General features: G+C 40.3%; 1 protein-coding gene across 2 annotated transcripts in view; it reads left to right on the forward strand.

The window, feature by feature from the left end:
• Positions 1–12,969, forward strand: part of TSHZ1 (teashirt zinc finger homeobox 1) — a 77,693-nt gene extending 64,724 nt beyond the window's left edge. For both annotated transcript variants that reach the window (XM_053396661.1, XM_053396662.1), the window contains exon 2: positions 8,414–12,969. In XM_053396661.1, coding sequence (XP_053252636.1) covers positions 8,414–11,616 — 3,203 coding nt within the window. In that variant the 3' untranslated portion in view covers positions 11,617–12,969. The remainder of the gene's footprint in view (positions 1–8,413) is intronic.
• Positions 12,970–17,163: the final 4,194 nt, after the last annotated feature.

Below are 17,163 nucleotides of genomic sequence, written 5' to 3' on the forward strand. Positions count from 1 at the left end.
CATTATCATTATCCTATCCAATTTGCTTTTGGCTTTTCAGACATGGTCTGGGTTATTTACAGTGTACACCTTCTCACTGAAGCAAACACAATGTGCTATACCACTAACACATACAATATATAGCACCTTGTGTCGACTTACATTAGAATACACAAATTTTAATGCTGTACAAAGATGACAGCATATCTATGGGGAGACATTGGCATCCAGAAGGCATATCATATGGGCACAGATTTTTAACAAGATGTAATAATAGAAAACAGGAAAACAGATACTCTCGGTCTTCCTATAGCTGTAATTTGTAGGATTTCCCTCCTGCAAAATTACAGAGAGAGACAGAAAAAGAGACAAGAGAGGCTTGCTTGCATTGTACACTGTAATATAGGTTGTTGCAAGTATATTTTTAGGCATCTAGAAATCAGAATAGAGTGCTTGGTTTAAATATTTCTCTGTGATTACAGGCCACAAATGTAACCCTGCATCACACTTTTAAAATACCTGTGCTGACACAGGAGCCAAAGGAAGAAATTCAGTGGGAAATGTTTTATCACAGCATTAAATAATTAGCTGACCTCCCTGACAGTTTCATATAGTAGCAATTAAATGCAAGCCTTTCTCTTTTCTTGATGTAGAATATTGCAGCATTTGACTGCAAACAATTGCAGGACAAAATTTCAAAGCTTTTAATTTGAATAAACAGCTTTTTAAAAACATCACTGTCTATTTCTCGGAGTATTCTCTGTTAGTAGCAACTTTATAGGTGTAAAAAAAAAGACACACAAAAAAGACATCGACCTTGTGAAATAGTATATATTATTTGTGTTAACATTTTCACTATAAACATTATTTCTGAATCCTAAGTATTTATCCTACAGCAACAGGAATATTTCAATGAAATATTCCCCCCAAGGCAATTCTATAATTTAAATCATGATGAATTATAATATTAACAAATGCACATCTGTGTATGTGTATAGTGTAGCATAGCTGTGTAAATTCAGTTGACATAAGGAATATTTTTTAAACATTGAAAATCAACGCAGTAAGTGTGTTCTGAATTGCTTTGTGCTCCCCTGTATGGCACTCTCATATTGTGAGCATCGAAGCAAGCTAATTTTGTCCAATAATAGTAGACAATATAAAAACAGTTTGTAATTATTATTATTATTGTGTGATATAAGCAGCAGTTTATAATAAACTTTTATAGAACAAGCAAAGTAACATGAATAAAAATATATAATGTTCTCTCATTTTATAGGCACCACAAACCAAAGTAAGTAAAAAGCAAAATTTCAAGCTCAAGCTTGTCTTTCTCACTTGTGGGTGAACAGCAAACTTTTTATGGAGATTTCTTTTTCCCTTCGTTTGTGGCTAGGTTACGTTGTATAAATAACAGAAGAAAATCTTTACACCCAGCAAAAATGCATGACTTGCAACCAATAGTACAGTTCACAACCACAGATAATGAGTAAGCAAAAATATATGTGTTACGGAGTAATTATTAACTAGATATGTACAGCCTGTGTGGGAGCAGTGTTTGGTGTTGATTCCAAGAAGGGTTATAGGATATGTAAATACCTATAGACAAAATAATGATCAGCAAATAAATTATGTGAATTTTTTCTCAGAGACTTCTAGTGAGCTTTAACTTTGCAATATGTATTTACTGAAGTATCACAAGATTATATTATTGTGTAGCAGTTTGTAATGAAAATGGTGCAATTCTATGCATGTTTACTCAGAAGTAAGTCTTGCTGTCTTCAGTGCGTGTGTTTAGGTTTGCAGCCATATTTATTTTAGGTAGCAGTTGCAACTTCTCTGTTATTTAAATCCAGTAACAAGGTCTTGATACAGTATGCTTAGCTGTGTATGTTGTTGCAAAGTTAGAAACTTGTGCATTTCCCCGTACTGTGTGAAATTTAGAACATTTTAAAAATCACAAGCAATTTTTGCAGCACGAATGTTAAAAACAATGCATTTCTAAACCCTTTAAAAATAAAATTCAGCATTACTATGCTAGTCCACGGAAAAGCACACATGGGCTGATGCAAAGCCTCATATGTACCCAAATGCACAAAGCTTCTGTGTGTGTATATGGAGCCCTATTTACTTTAATAGAGAGGGCAGCCTTGAGGATAAGGGAACCTTGTGTGCATCAGACCTCCTAAATAGCTCACTTAGGGTGACTGTGATCCTGATTCCATGTTCTTCTGTGCAGACGTGGTAGAACACAGGGTGTAAGAGTGTACCTTATGTCTCTTTGCAAAAGCACTGGCAGATGGACCTCTGTGTTAAAGCAGCATCAGTTTGTACAATGATATTTTAGGGATAAGAAGATGTTTCTTCTGTTGGACTGATTTTGGTGCAACCTTTAAATGGCTAGTAACTGTAGCAAGCTGATTTCCTATTGTGTTCCAAAGCAAACATGATGTGCCACTGCTGGACTGAAATGCCATGATGGCTTTTACCGTAAGTCTCAACAACTATGAAAGGGGATAATGCAGAGCAAGGTAAATGGCAGGATAAACTTATGTGTCTACCTTTAAGTAAAATATTGTAATACTGAATTTATGGGCTTTTATCCATAGGTGTGTGTGTGAGAGAGAGAGAGAGGGAAAGAGAATCTTTGTGTACACACACACACACACACACACACACACACACACACCCATTAACAGTAACAAATGGCAATGTCAATCTAGGCTTATATACCACCTAGAAAGATAACCCCTGGCTTTTTCTTGCACTTTCCTGCAGAAAAGACTTGGACTAAGTTTTGTTTATTTTCCTGGATCCTTGTCTCCTTAGCCCTGATAAGATTCAGTATTATTCTCTTCAAACGTCTTTTTCAGTTATTAGCAGTGGTTTACTAGAAACCACATTCTTTTAAAATGGTCCCTTTTAGTAAAATAAAATGAGGTCTGGTGGGAGGAGAGGGAGGTCTAATGGATCTTAGTAACAGAAAAGCCCTGGACTGTGCTGGTAGGTGAAAGGGAATAAGCAGGCCTCCTTTTTTTGGCACACGGATTTTCGAAATGTTGAATGCTGTTGAATTATGAGACCTAGGGGAATATCTTGCATCTTAGCATATGTTTCTAAGATTTTTTTTTTAAAAGAAGATTCCTTATGGGGGAAAACCCAATGCTTTTAAAAATAAGAAATCTGCAAAGTAAGCAATTAGAATTATCTCGTGGGGAAAAGCCCACCCAGCATTAGTCAGGAATTTTTCCCCACCCCACCTTTCACTATATCCTGTTTTGCTGCTTTCTCTTTTCCTGAATTGCTCCTGATCATCGCAATTTAGCTAAGGATGATCTGATTATGGAAAAGAAAGCTTCCCACGTGGTTCTTTAGCTGGATGGGAACTGTGTGGGCAAATAGGTGCTACATACTTGAGACCCATTTCTCATCTAGCAGCTGGGGCCGTGCGCTAAAGATTAGAATTAGAATTGGGGGAGCAAGAGACGCTATTCAATTGCTTCTACGCCCCTTTTCCTCAGGATGTTGAAAGAGCTGTAAATGTGGAGCTCCAGGTGCTCCTTGGGTTCTCGGTTGGATCAGAGCCACTGCATGCACAACATGCCTAATACATAAATACATTTTGTGTGCAAAAATTCATTTCAAATATTTTTCCATGTTCTGTGAACAATACGTATAAGAAAAAGATTTCCTGTATCCTTAAGCTCATTGACACACACACATATACACACTCACCTATTAGTACGTATGACATGGTTTTTCTAGCAAAGTATGGTTTCTAGTAGAGTGGAGCTGACATGGCGTACAAATTATTTCTACTACAGTGCAAAAATCTATGTTTATCACTTAGGGTGCATGCCTGCCACTTCTGTGAATTGGGCCCTTAGAATAGATGTATTTTGATCTAATGGCCATCTGCTCATGAATATCACATTTGCTAGTTTAAAAAATAGTTTGATTCCGATAAACACGTAATTTGGTAAGATTATATCGTTTCACCAGGTGGCATCACAATAGCAAAGTTTGATGTTTACTGTAAGCCAATAATCAAGCTGGATATTCCGTTGCATGCTTTATATTTGTCAGCTTTAAGTATTCATCTCTCATTTTACTTTAGTTTTCGCTGCCAACTGCTCTTGCCAGAATTGTTGTGTGATATCTGTGTCATAGTTTAATACAGAGATGGAGAACCTGTGGCATTCTAGGTGTTGTTGGACTCCAACTCCCATCATCCCTAGGCAGCATGGCCAGTGGTCAAGGATGATGGGACTTGGAGCCTAACAACACATGGAAGGCCACAGGTTTCCCATACCTGATTTAGCAAAAGGCTAAAGTGCTGCAGACCATTAGTATGAGCCAAAAATCTGTAGCAAGGTGTCACCTTTGGTTTCACCAGCTCTTTATAATTTAAATGCACCTTGGGGCTTATACTTCAGGTGTAGAAAATGGTATGTAATATTCAAAGTCAACACTGCAGGATTACCCTGAGGAACTTGTCACAGTAAGTCAATAATGACGTCCCTTCAATATCTATCCCTTTTTTGTTATTGTTTAATTCGACAATGCATTTCAGTTGCTTTCAGCAACTGAAGACACACAGCATTTTATTCGTGGGAAACGGAACCACTAAGTTTAAATGGATTTACCCACTAATGGTAAATCCATTAAAATTTCAAGGATCTGGATACCCAGAGAAGTTGTAATATCCACCTACATCCTTTGTGCCTATGTTAAGAATGTAATGTCTGATCCTTTTTTTTCCTGTTCAGCTATATTGCAGTTAAACTTACCCTGGTGAGTAGCCACACTGTTTAAACTAGCTTGGTGCTTTTCAAGGAAACTCCATTAAGAAGAATCCATGTAAAAACTGTTTGGCACTTGCACATGTTATCGTAGTAGTTTGGGCATCACAGTAAGCCATAATTTATCATGGCAGGAATGATCGACAGGCTTTTGAAAGGAGGAAATTGGAAGCTTTCGCTTTTGATTAATTTCAGTCAAGCATTGCATGTGAACCCTAAACTGTGGTTGATACTAACTTTGGTTTTCCGGAAAAAAGCAGTTTCCTAATTCATTTGAAATAAACAAATTTCAAACAAGGAGTCATAGCTAAAATTAATATAGCCGTAGTTTCTCAGGTTTGGGCCATTTTGGTAAAAGACAAGTCTGGTCACAAAAAGGAAGCAAAATCTTCCAGTCGCCTCCTTGCAACACTGCTGGAGAAAGAGGGGAGAGGAGGGAGCATTTGAGCCCGAAGTTGGCTGTGGCCCATCGCTGTCAAGATTAACCCTTGTTTTTTATATTGTCCAAAAACAGTCATCAGCAGGCTTAAGGAGCAATCCTGTAGGAGGATCTGCTGGGATGAGTGGGTTAGGATCCAGCAGATCTCTGGCTCAGCCAGGAAGGTCCTCATGCAGCCAGATTATGCTGGCCTAACTTCCTCACCTTCATGTTAGGCAGAAATAAACCAGCATATGTCCCCCATACCACCTCAGCCAGGACTCGGTTGACTGAGTCAAGCCTGGAAGATCTTAAACTGGAGTAAGCCCTGAAAAGGGGGCATGGTGGGGGTAGGACTGGACGGGGTGGGGGGCACTTAGGCTGGATCCAAAACCCATTCAGGTTGGTCACATGACCTGGCAACCTGATATAAATTAAGCTGGCAAAAAGGGTAGTGTAACTCAAGACACCAGCTTCTTGTGTATAGGATTGCTCTCTTAAGTCAACTAAATCACACCGATAATTTTCCAGGTGCTCCAGCTTTTGCCTAATGAAATTTCTTTGATCTGTTAAGGTTTAAAACTTTTTCATTCCCCCCTCCCTTTTATTCTAAATATTTTAAGTCTATAGAATAGAGCCTTCAGTAGCAAAGCACTGCCATAGGGTGCAATACTAACCCAAGTCTGCCAGAATGAGCAAGTTAGGATTCGTCACAGTGCCTTCATTCTGGCTCAGCTGTAGCTAAGCCAAGATTTGTGGCACATATGCCCTGAAAAAATGAGTGTTCCGAGGGAGAGGGGCAGGACTAAGCACACACTGGATCATCCTGGTCACATAACCTGGTAATCTGGCGTAACATATGTTGGCAAAAAGGGTGCTGTAAATCAAATTCTGTTTATAAGGCATGTTTTCCCTCTTCCAGGCTTAGATTGACTCAGTTGGCAGTAGCCCACTCTTGAATGGTGTTCTGATCTAGCAGATTTCACACTGGTTCAACTATATTATATTATATTATATTATATTATATTATATTATAATATTAATTATATTGGCTCCCCATACTTGGGATTGTTCCTTTTGTATCTCTCTTTTTTGACAGCTGTTTCAACATTTAAAAAAATGAACTATTCTCTAATTTTGCACTATAAATGATGTCACTGGGTTGGTGGGGGTATGTTTAATGCTATTTATATCCGACCATGCATCATTTCAGATGCATAAATCTTAATGCTTCTTAAATTAATGTTGTGATAACAGGAACGCTAATAAAAATAATCCCCTGTCGATTTGTACCATCGTTTACATTTCAGCCTTTCAGTAATGGGTAGAGGAAAGCAGATTTGCCCAGTGACTAATTGTTCTTACCTTACTTTCAAATCCAAGTGTATATTCTTGCTCAGTTGCCATTATTGCCAAGGTGCTCTATTGGACTATCCATCTTGGAACTCTGATACGCAAGTTCAAATTTATCTTCAACCATAGATAGCTCTAAGGCTGCTTATACAAACTTAACAGGAAGTAACTCCTAGCTCAGTGGGACTATAGGAATAAATGTGATTATCTGAGCCATCTGTAAAATAACAATAGTAGAGGTAACATTGTGTGCTTTACATGTAAGAATCCAATGTTTTGGGATGCTTAGAAGTTGGGAATCGAGGAGAGAAAGCGGCAACGACAGATGATTGGCTGGGAAGAATGGGAGAAGAGGTTTGTCAAAGAGCAATGGGATGCTGAGACTTGCTTCACGGGTGGGAAAGGAAAGGCGGAACTGGAAGAAGATGGACCAGGTTCTAAGCCAATTAGGAAAATTCTGGAGCAAAGATCTTTGAAATGAGTGGTACTGGGACTTCTTGATCATCTGTGTGACTTGAGATCAAGGCACTGGATGTATAGGGGTCTTTTCTAAAACAGAAAGGGAGATACAGAAGGAGGATAAAAGTTTCACAGAATTGCTTTTGTGAAGTAAAGTGATGTCTCTTTGTGTCTGAAAGATTCCCAGCTTCTGGAGCCCAAAGCTTCAGCTTTTGTGCTCAAGTTGGGGTTTAATGATTAAAATAAAACAAAGTCTAAAATCTTGTCTGGCTGAGTAAGAATGGGTGTGACACATTCTGAAGTGGTGATAGCCTGGAAGTAAACTTGCAGACGATCTTGTTTCTTCCCAGCTTAGCAAAACAAACAAAAGGGTGGAAATAAACATGCAACTGAAGACATTAGCTGCCAGCCAGGTCTTCACAGCAGAACCTTGGGGTTATGATTTGCCAATTTAATAAGCGATATCCAGGGATGGCCCAGGAGGTCAGGGTTGGAGACAACAGGTATATCAGAGGGTTGATGATTTTGTGCCAGATAAGACAGCATTTCATAGAAGGTGCTACACCTGGCCCTTGGCAATGAAAGAGGCTTCTCCTGTGTCTTCCATTTCTAAGACTGGAAGGGAGACTCCCTTTCTAAACTCAGCCTTCCTATCTCAAAATTAATCAAAATTAGGGCTATTTTATAACACCACTCACAAGGTTGTTTGGAAGGGAAAAAAATATAAACATTTCAACTCGTTCGCATTAATGGACTAATATAAGTAACAGTAGTACACGCTTCTTAATAATAATTCATAATTGATGATTAATTTGATCTCCATGATAAATTTGTTTTACATCTACCCTGCTTCATTACCATATAACTTTATAAATGCTTCTTTGCTCATGTTGAGTGCTTCAAGTAGTATGTAATGTCGAGTGCTGGACTTGGATGATAGAGATTTGAGTTTAAATTCCTACTTACCTTTGAAACTCACCAGATGACCTTAGTTGTACAAATAAAATGAGACTTAGAAATGTAATAAATGAATAAATAAAAAAATAAACACAACCTTTTACCTAATTTATTCCAGAAAATCCCAATTAGTTACAGTGGCAAAATAAGTGTTGCAATTCAGAAAAAGTGGCTGAAGAATGAGTTCTTAGCTTTATTCATACCAGGTTATTCTGTTAGTTAAACATAAATCCTGCTGAAATGTCATGGTATATTTTTAATTGCAACTGAAAATGCCGAATGCCATGCTTAAATTGACAGGATGTGCATCTTCATAAAGCTGAGAAATAGGGATATGTGATCTAAAATGTAAGCCTCAGTCTCACTGTAGTAGAAACAGTGGTGGGAATGAAACGAAATGTGTACGTTCTGTAATGAATTTTTATTTTCTTATGTATTTTTCTAGCTTATGTTCCTGAGGAAGAACTGAAAGCAGCAGAGATTGATGAAGACAGCGTGGAGGATGACGGACTACCTCTGGACATCCAGGAAACTGACTACATGTGCAATGATGAAACGGAGATCAAAGAGGCTCAGAGTTACCAGAACTCTCCAGTCAGCACAGCAACGAATCAGGACGCAGGTTATGGGTCGCCATTCAGCGAAAACAGTGACCAGCTGGCTCATTTCAAAAGCACTTCCTCCAAAGACGAGAGAGAAGATCACCAATGCTTGGACAATGCTTCCTATCCACAGGACAGCTTGGCACAAATAAAAGCTGTCTATGCAAATTTACTATCGGAGTCTTGCTGGTCTAGTTTAGCTTTGGATTTAAAAAAATCAAAGAGTAATGAAAACAGCCAGAAGGAAAATACCACTAATAGCAACTCTACTATCACTACCCCAAGTACCAATACTAGTACTAGTACCAGTACTAGTACCAGTACCAACACTAGTATCACTACAAGTATCAGTAGTACTAGTAACAGTAACAATAACAGTGGTGGCTCAGGTTATGACTGGCATCAAGCGGCATTAGCCAAAACTCTGCAGCAGACCTCATACGGACTTCTCCCAGAACCTAGTCTATTCAGCACAGTGCAGCTTTACCGGCAAAACAATAAACTGTATGGTTCTGTGTTCACTGGTGCCAGTAAGTTCCGGTGCAAAGACTGCAGTGCAGCATATGACACACTAGTGGAGCTAACAGTGCACATGAATGAAACTGGACATTATCGGGATGACAACCGAGATAAAGAAGCTGAAAAGACCAAACGGTGGTCAAAGCCCAGAAAGCGATCACTTATGGAAATGGAAGGCAAAGAGGACGCCCAGAAAGTGCTCAAGTGCATGTACTGCGGCCATTCCTTTGAATCTTTGCAAGACTTGAGTGTCCACATGATCAAAACAAAGCATTACCAGAAAGTGCCTCTGAAGGAACCAGTACCAGCCATCACCAAACTGGTGCCTTCTACCAAAAAGCGAGCACTTCAAGACTTAGCTTCACCTTGCTCACCTGAGCCGACGGCCATCACTTCGGAGAGCACACTTAGCGAGGCAGGGAAGGACCAGAAAACTGCCAACCCCTACGTGACTCCAAACAACCGCTATGGCTATCAAAATGGTGCTAGCTACACTTGGCAGTTTGAGGCCCGCAAAGCCCAGATCCTAAAATGCATGGAGTGCGGCAGTTCTCACGACACTTTGCAGCAGCTGACTGCTCACATGATGGTCACGGGACATTTTTTGAAAGTAACTAATTCTGCTTCCAAAAAGGGGAAACAGCTAGTATTGGATCCTGTGGTAGAAGAAAAGATCCAGTCCATACCTTTGCCTCCCACCACACACACGAGATTACCAGCTGCAAATATTAAAAAGCAGCCCGATTCTCCGGCCGAATCTACAACTTCTGAGGAGAAGAAGGACATGGAAAAGGAAAAGGTGATCGCTAGTGAAACAGACAAAAAGATTAAAGAAGAGAATGAGGACTCTGCGGAAAAATTTGAGCCAACGGCTGTGTATCAGTACCTCAGAGAGGAAGATCTAGATGAAAGCCCTAAAGGTGGGATAGATATATTAAAATCCCTGGAAAATACAGTGACAACAGCTATAAGCAAGGCTCAGAATGGAGCACCTTCGTGGGGAGGCTATCCAAGCATTCATGCAGCTTACCAGCTTCCGGGGACTGTTAAGCCCATTCAGCCAGCTGTGCAGAGTGTTCAGATGCAGCCATCGTACGCCAGCAGCGTAAAATCCTTGTCTTCGGAACACAGCGCACTGATCCATTCGCCAGGGAACCTGACGCCACCCCCTCACAAAAGCAATGTCTCTGCAATGGAGGAGCTAGTGGAGAAGGTCACGGGCAAAATCAATATAAAAAAAGAAGAAAAGCCTGCAGAGAAAGAGAAATGTTCTCCAGTCAAGCCATTGTCACCTGCTGCTAAGGAGAACAAAGACTTTCCAAAATCAGAGGAAACCAAGCAGCAGCAACAGCAGCAGCAGCAGCAAAAAAAGGGCCCTGAAACAGAAGTGCAGAAGGTCAAGAAGGACAGTCCAGCAGATCCTCATGCACTTAACGGTACCGAGCTACCTAAAGCAAAAGTCACAAACGGCTGTAATAACTTGGGCATCATCACAGACCATTCAGCTGAGCCATCATTCATCAATCCACTGAGTGCTTTACAATCCATCATGAATTCCCATTTAGGCAAAGTTTCCAACCCTGTAAGTCCTTCTTTGGACCCTTTGGCTATGTTATATAAAATTAGCAACAGTATGCTGGACAAACCCATTTACTCGACGACTCCGGCCAAGCAAGCGGATGCTATTGACCGGTATTATTACGAGAACAGCGATCAGCCTATTGATTTAACGAAGTCCAAAAACAAGCCCCTGGTTTCCAGCGTGACTGATTCGGTCTCATCTCCTCTGAGGGAAAGTGCCCTGATGGATATTTCCGACATGGTAAAGAACCTCACAGGGCGCTTGACCCCCAAGTCTTCGACACCGTCTTCCGTGTCAGAGAAATCTGACGCGGATGGGAGTAGCTTTGAGGAGACGCTGGACGAACTGTCACCAGTACACAAGAGGAAAGGTAGGCAGTCCAACTGGAACCCTCAGCATCTTCTAATCCTTCAAGCCCAGTTTGCTTCTAGCTTGAGGGAGACTCCTGAAGGCAAGTACATTATGTCGGACCTAGGCCCACAGGAGCGGGTACATATCTCTAAGTTTACTGGTCTTTCCATGACCACAATTAGCCACTGGCTGGCCAATGTGAAGTATCAATTAAGGAGGACAGGTGGAACTAAGTTTTTAAAGAATTTGGACACAGGTCACCCTGTTTTCTTTTGCAATGATTGTGCCTCTCAGTTCAGAACTGCTTCTACGTACATAAGTCACTTGGAGACACATTTAGGGTTCAGTTTGAAGGACCTGTCCAAATTGCCACTAAATCAGATTCAAGAACAGCAGAATGTTTCAAAAGTCCTCACAAATAAGACTTTAGGCTCACTTGGAATTGCTGAGGAGGACTCAGGCTCCACATTCCAGTGTAAGCTCTGTAACCGAACTTTTGCAAGCAAGCATGCAGTGAAACTGCACCTTAGTAAAACACATGGCAAGTCCCCCGAGGACCATCTGATCTATGTAACTGAGTTAGAAAAACATTAGCGTCCAGGTAAGCAGCCAGGTATGCAAGTGACCACAGGAACATTGCACTAAACTTCTTCATAGTACTGCACTAGGCCTGATCTGAGCCTCTGAAATCAGTCTTACTTTTGTTGCTGAACTGCCTATCTGGACCTTGGTTTTTCTTACATACATTTTGTAGTTATATTTATATGCTCTTTGTCTGATCTGTGCATGTTTTTTTTAAACCTTTCTTTTCTTTTTCTGTGAGTCAAAGTCTGACCTTTATTTTCAACATCTGTCCTTGATGTTAAGCTATCTTTTGTAGAATATAGTGGGAGACACTATTGAGAGACGTTAATTTAGCCGTAAAGAAAGACACAAAGAACAATAACAAAAAGACATCCTAAAATTACAAAGTTGCCATGACAATAAAGGTCACAGAACCCCGTAGTGTCAGTTTTTTTAACCCTCTGAGGACTGTAATAGCATTGTTGTGCCTTTCCCAAAAGAAGATTTTGTGTTTTAATTTTAAAAAAGGCATTTCATATTAACAAAACTGTGTTAAAATGTCAAAAAAAGCCCTTTTGAAAATTGCAGTCTGATTTGCAGAGAAAAGATGCATGCAGTTCTTTGACGATGATGAAAAGCTATGAAGTGCTCAAGGGGTTAGAAAACCACAGTCATGTTTAAGAAAATAAAAATAATAAACCAAGTTGCCACTATGCCCAAATCCTCTGGATGCTGAAAATTGCCACTTGGCTGGCAAAAAAAAGTATGCAAGTTATTTTAAAAAAAATGTACAAATGCTCCCCCCCCCTTTTCTTTTTTTCCTGTAAGATACTGCAGTTTATAGTTATTTACAAATGTAAGCTTTGGTACAAGCTGACCTTTCTATAGTGTGCTGCATTGGTACATTTAAAACAAAGCAGAAAAAAGTGGGGCAAGTGTTGGATTCAGTTCCTTGTAAATTGCCAGCATCAGCTTAGGAAAAAAAAAAGTACATGTTACATATCGTACCATTTTAAACTGTTCAACTTCCTTTGTACCTTCTGGCTGTATGCTTTTCTCTTTTAACTTTTTATATTGTCATTTTATATTCAATTTCTGTGTATATAATGTAAAACCACACTTTTTTTGAATAAAATTTAGTTCCTGCAGCTTGAGTTAAATAGAGAAATTTTACTGGCACCTGCATCTTCCCAGATGCATGTACTCAAAGGAACTATCTGACAAAATAAATAAATAAATAAAAATAAAGCAAGCAATGCACTATGAATTATACATTTTGATGTTTTATCATTAATATTGTACAGTACATTTTTTTTTGGTTCACACAATTAAATCCACTGTTTTCTCAAGTGTAAAATAAACCCACATGCAGTTCTTGATTTATGTATATTGTGATGTCGTCATTACTTTGCCTTTGAGGTCTTCATTTCAGCAGCGAAGAGGTTTCAACCTGAAGTATGTTTGGAGTCATTTGTGTATTCTAATATGCTGCGTTCTGTTGCCTATGTATTAGTGATACCTCAGAATGTTATTGCAATGGTTTACAGATGCAAACTTATGACTTTACCGGTTAGGAATGAGTGGTGTGTTCATCCCTGAAATGTAAGACCTTTTTAAACATTGCCCTGCCGCAAGCTGTATATAAACTCATAATCGGTACTCAGCTGTCTGTTATCAGGAGGACCCACAGGTGGTTTGAGAAGCCAAAGCAGGCAGATCGTATTAAAACTGTTGCCACCATGTTGGACTCCAGCTTAGGCTGACCAAACCAAACAGCCACTAGGACACTTTCTCCTGATGAGATGCTCATTTTATCATTATCCTTTCGTACTGCAATGTGGCTGGGGAAGTGAATGAGCCATTTCTTAATAAGATACACATTTCTGACCAACCACATTCTCATGCCTTTTTACTAAAGTGCAAATCAAAAGTGAAAGTGGGATCCCATTGGGATTCAGAGATGGGCCTTTGTTCTGGACCAAGTCTGGACCAGTTGAAGACCACTGCCATAGAGTGGCAGTGAAATTAGGGATCGTGCCAATGTCAAACCCTAAGAATATGAAAGGAATGTGAAAGGAGTAAATGTATTGGGCTATAAGAATATGAAAAAGTGACTCACCTTCATTGCAGGTTTTTAAGCAGAGGTTGGATGGCCATCTGCCAGGGATTCTTTAGCTGTGATTCTTGCATTGTCTGTCAGAGATGCATTCACCGGCTCTGAAGTCCAAACGTTGAGCTCAGATTTTAATACCTGGCAAGGGTCAGGATGCATGGAGCAAATGGTGGAGCTCAAAACTCCAGGAAGCTTGTCCACATCCTCAGGCTATACAAATGGAACCGTGTCTAATAAATCATGACAACATGGTGTCCTGGCTACATCCGTCTCTTGATTCTGCCCAAACCACATCATCCAAGTTGGTATGAATGCGAGTGTTTTTTCTCTGCAAAATTAATCTAAATTGGTCACAGCAAACTTTTGAGTCCTCTGACTTCTTATCACATGTTCTCCCAAGCCTTGCTACCCAGAAAAGCTCAACTGGCCGACATTGTGTAGAAGCAATTGTGGAAAAGTAAGATTTCTTTGCTACCATCTCCGCTGCAGAGTAAGTCCTAAATCTGTTTCTCACCCATGTCCGTGAAAAGGTTTATCTTTGTCAGATAAAGATCTGGTCATGACAATGGAGAATGTCATTGGCTCCCCCAGTCACAGATCAATATAGTCCTAAACCAGAACATGAAATAAGATCTAAAGTGTGTCCTGTTGCATGTGTTGGACTGTATGTCATTTGACACATATCCATGGTTGTTATAGCAGCCATAAAATCCCAAGCCAACCCATTTATGTTATAGGCTCCCAAAGACCATAAGTTTTGGGGTCCTCTACTGCCAGCCCAGACAGGCAGAATGTTAGGCAGCGGTATAGATAATGCAATAACAGAAACTCAATCCTGTCTTGAGTCCCCAGGAGCAGCTATAGACAATTACAAGTGGCTGATCAGGTGTCTTGCCAGGAAGATGGAATCTGTAAAGACCCATCTTTACAGATACTGCACCCATCCCCACCCCTCAAATTGCTTGGTGTTGTGTGTCTGATACCTGGTGGATACACAGGGGAGATATTTACATCTCACTCTTCATTCCATGAAGTCTTAATGCTAGAAACACAGTCAGCATGCTCATCCTAGATCAGATCAAGGATTGTTAACACCTTTCCCTTACACAACATGGTGCTTGCAAGCAGCACTTTCAGACCCAAGGGAGCTGTAGTTAAGCCAGCAGATTTCCTAAGGTTGAGCAACAGTGGAGATGGCACAAAGATGTCTGACTTGCCTCCTGTCCATTTGCCACCTCTGCCTCCCACTGCCATAGCACCTTCTGTCCTTCATGGTGGTCTTTCCTGACTCCCTGTTCATTTCTCACCCTTAAACTCCATTATCTTAACATCCCTTAACACGAAAACATGCCTAATACTGCTGGTGAAACACACCCATATTATTAACAAGCCTACAACAGAGGACAGACAGGAGCAAAATGTGAAGTAACTCCCAATCTACTTATTTCAATGATTCTTCAGTAGCTGAAAGCCCTTTAGTAGTTGAAAGCACTTACACTGTACTTCAATGCTTGTTCATGCAATGCATTTGAAAAAATGATGCATAACATTTCCTAAAGGTAAATTAACAGCAGAATTTCACTAGAGCAAAGTAGGCCCCAAGCTTTGTACACTTTTCTTGCAAAGTAGGGATGCATAGCTTGGCATAGTGTAGAATTATTTAATATCTGCAAAGATTTTAAAAAAGCCCTAAACTCTGCCCCTGGTTGTTCTGGCTGTGTGTTTTGTAAGTAATTCTGTTAGATAAAAAATATTTTCTAGAGCCTATCCCGTAAGTAGGTTCCCACACAAATGTAAGATTTTGCTTGTGGATCCATTTTTGAACATTCACACAAACCATTCTGGCGCATTGTTTCTGCATATAAATTTTCATAAGATGACTTCACACATTATCCCATGAATGCCAAATGTTTTTTTCTGGGAGAGGCACAAAAAGTTAGTTAGAGAGCTGTGTAAGGCTTCTGAATTTACACGTGCCCCCATTTGTGCTTTGAAAACACAGGTAGCAAAGCACCCCCCAAACAGCCACTGAAAATCCTAATGCCTTTTCTGTTATAGAAATCAGCAGTGGGCCCACAGTACGGGAGCAGGTGGTTTAACCACGAACCTGTGGTCCTCTAGATATTGCTGGTCTATAACTTCCATCATCCCTGATCATTGGCCATGCTGGCTGGGGCTGGTGGGAATTTGTCTTGTTGAAAATTCCACTCCCAGGTGACTGTTTGCCTCAACTAGGAAAAGTTGCATGCATATCAGGGCAAATCTGGAGAAAGGGCAGCTTTTGGTAGGACAAATTTAAGCAGGAAAGGGTTAAGGTCACCTGTGTCACAATCCGAATTTAGAAGCCAAGGTTTGCCCTTGGCTTCAGATTGTGGTTAAGGAGGAAAGGGCTTGATCATAATAATATTATAATAATAATTTATTATTTATACCCCGCCCACCTGGCTGGGTTTCCCCAGCCGCTCTGGGCTGCTTCCAACAAAATATTAAAATACAATAGTCCGTCAAACATTAAAAGCTTCCCTAAACAGGGCTGCCTTCAGATGTCTTCTAAAAGTCTGGTAGTTGATTTTCTCTTTGACATCTGGTGGGAGGGCGTTCCACAGGGTGGGTGCCACTACCGAGAAGGCCCTTTGCCTGGTTCCCTGTAACTTGGCTTCTCGCAGCGAGGGAACCACCAGAAGGCCCTCAACGCTGGACCTCAGTCTCTGGGCAGAACGATGGAGGTGGAGACGCTCCTTCAGGTATACTGCTATGATCATGGCTTAGATGTTGTGCTTCACTAAAAAGACTGGGGAGAAAAAGTAGCTGTGAGTGCATCCCAAGCTTTGTGCTGTCCCAGGAAACCATGGTTTGGCTTACATGCAGATGGCTCTTACCTCTTGTTAGTGGCAAGAAAGAAAGATTATAATGCACAAGCCCACAAAACAGCTGGTACTTTTTCATATTCTTATAGTCCTCCGAGGCTTTGACATTAGTTCTTACTTAGAATACAAGAAGACAGACCTGTACTTTTTAAATATTGCATTTTGAAGTAAAGCTGAGTGCTATCACATCAGGTGTTTCCCTTAATCTTTATTTCTGTTCTGTTCAATGCAGATGTCACTTAGAATGTAAAAGTGAGCTGTCAGGGCCTTCAGTGCTCCATGCTATGAGTGCTGTGACAATTAATGCATGTGAAAGCCAGGCATCCACTATCCATTACATATTTTGAATGGGTATTCTGTAGGAGCACCTCTGAGAGGTTTGCTTTTCAGGTATTGCTGTCGTGACTTGGATGGATGGAGACAACCCGATTTTAAATGGATCAGCTGTCTTTTTTCTTTATAAATGGATCAGTTAGTAAATGAAAATATATGTTGCTGTAAATCAGGAATGGTGCTATTTTGGGCCTGGTTAGTGCTGAAAAAGCTTTCTCGCCAAGTATCTCCTGCTTGTTCAAAGATGTGCACCAGCAAATGTGT

The sequence above is a fragment of the Podarcis raffonei genome, chromosome 7, assembly GCF_027172205.1.
Source record: "Podarcis raffonei isolate rPodRaf1 chromosome 7, rPodRaf1.pri, whole genome shotgun sequence".
In the NCBI taxonomy this organism is placed as follows: Eukaryota; Metazoa; Chordata; class Lepidosauria; order Squamata; family Lacertidae; genus Podarcis; species Podarcis raffonei.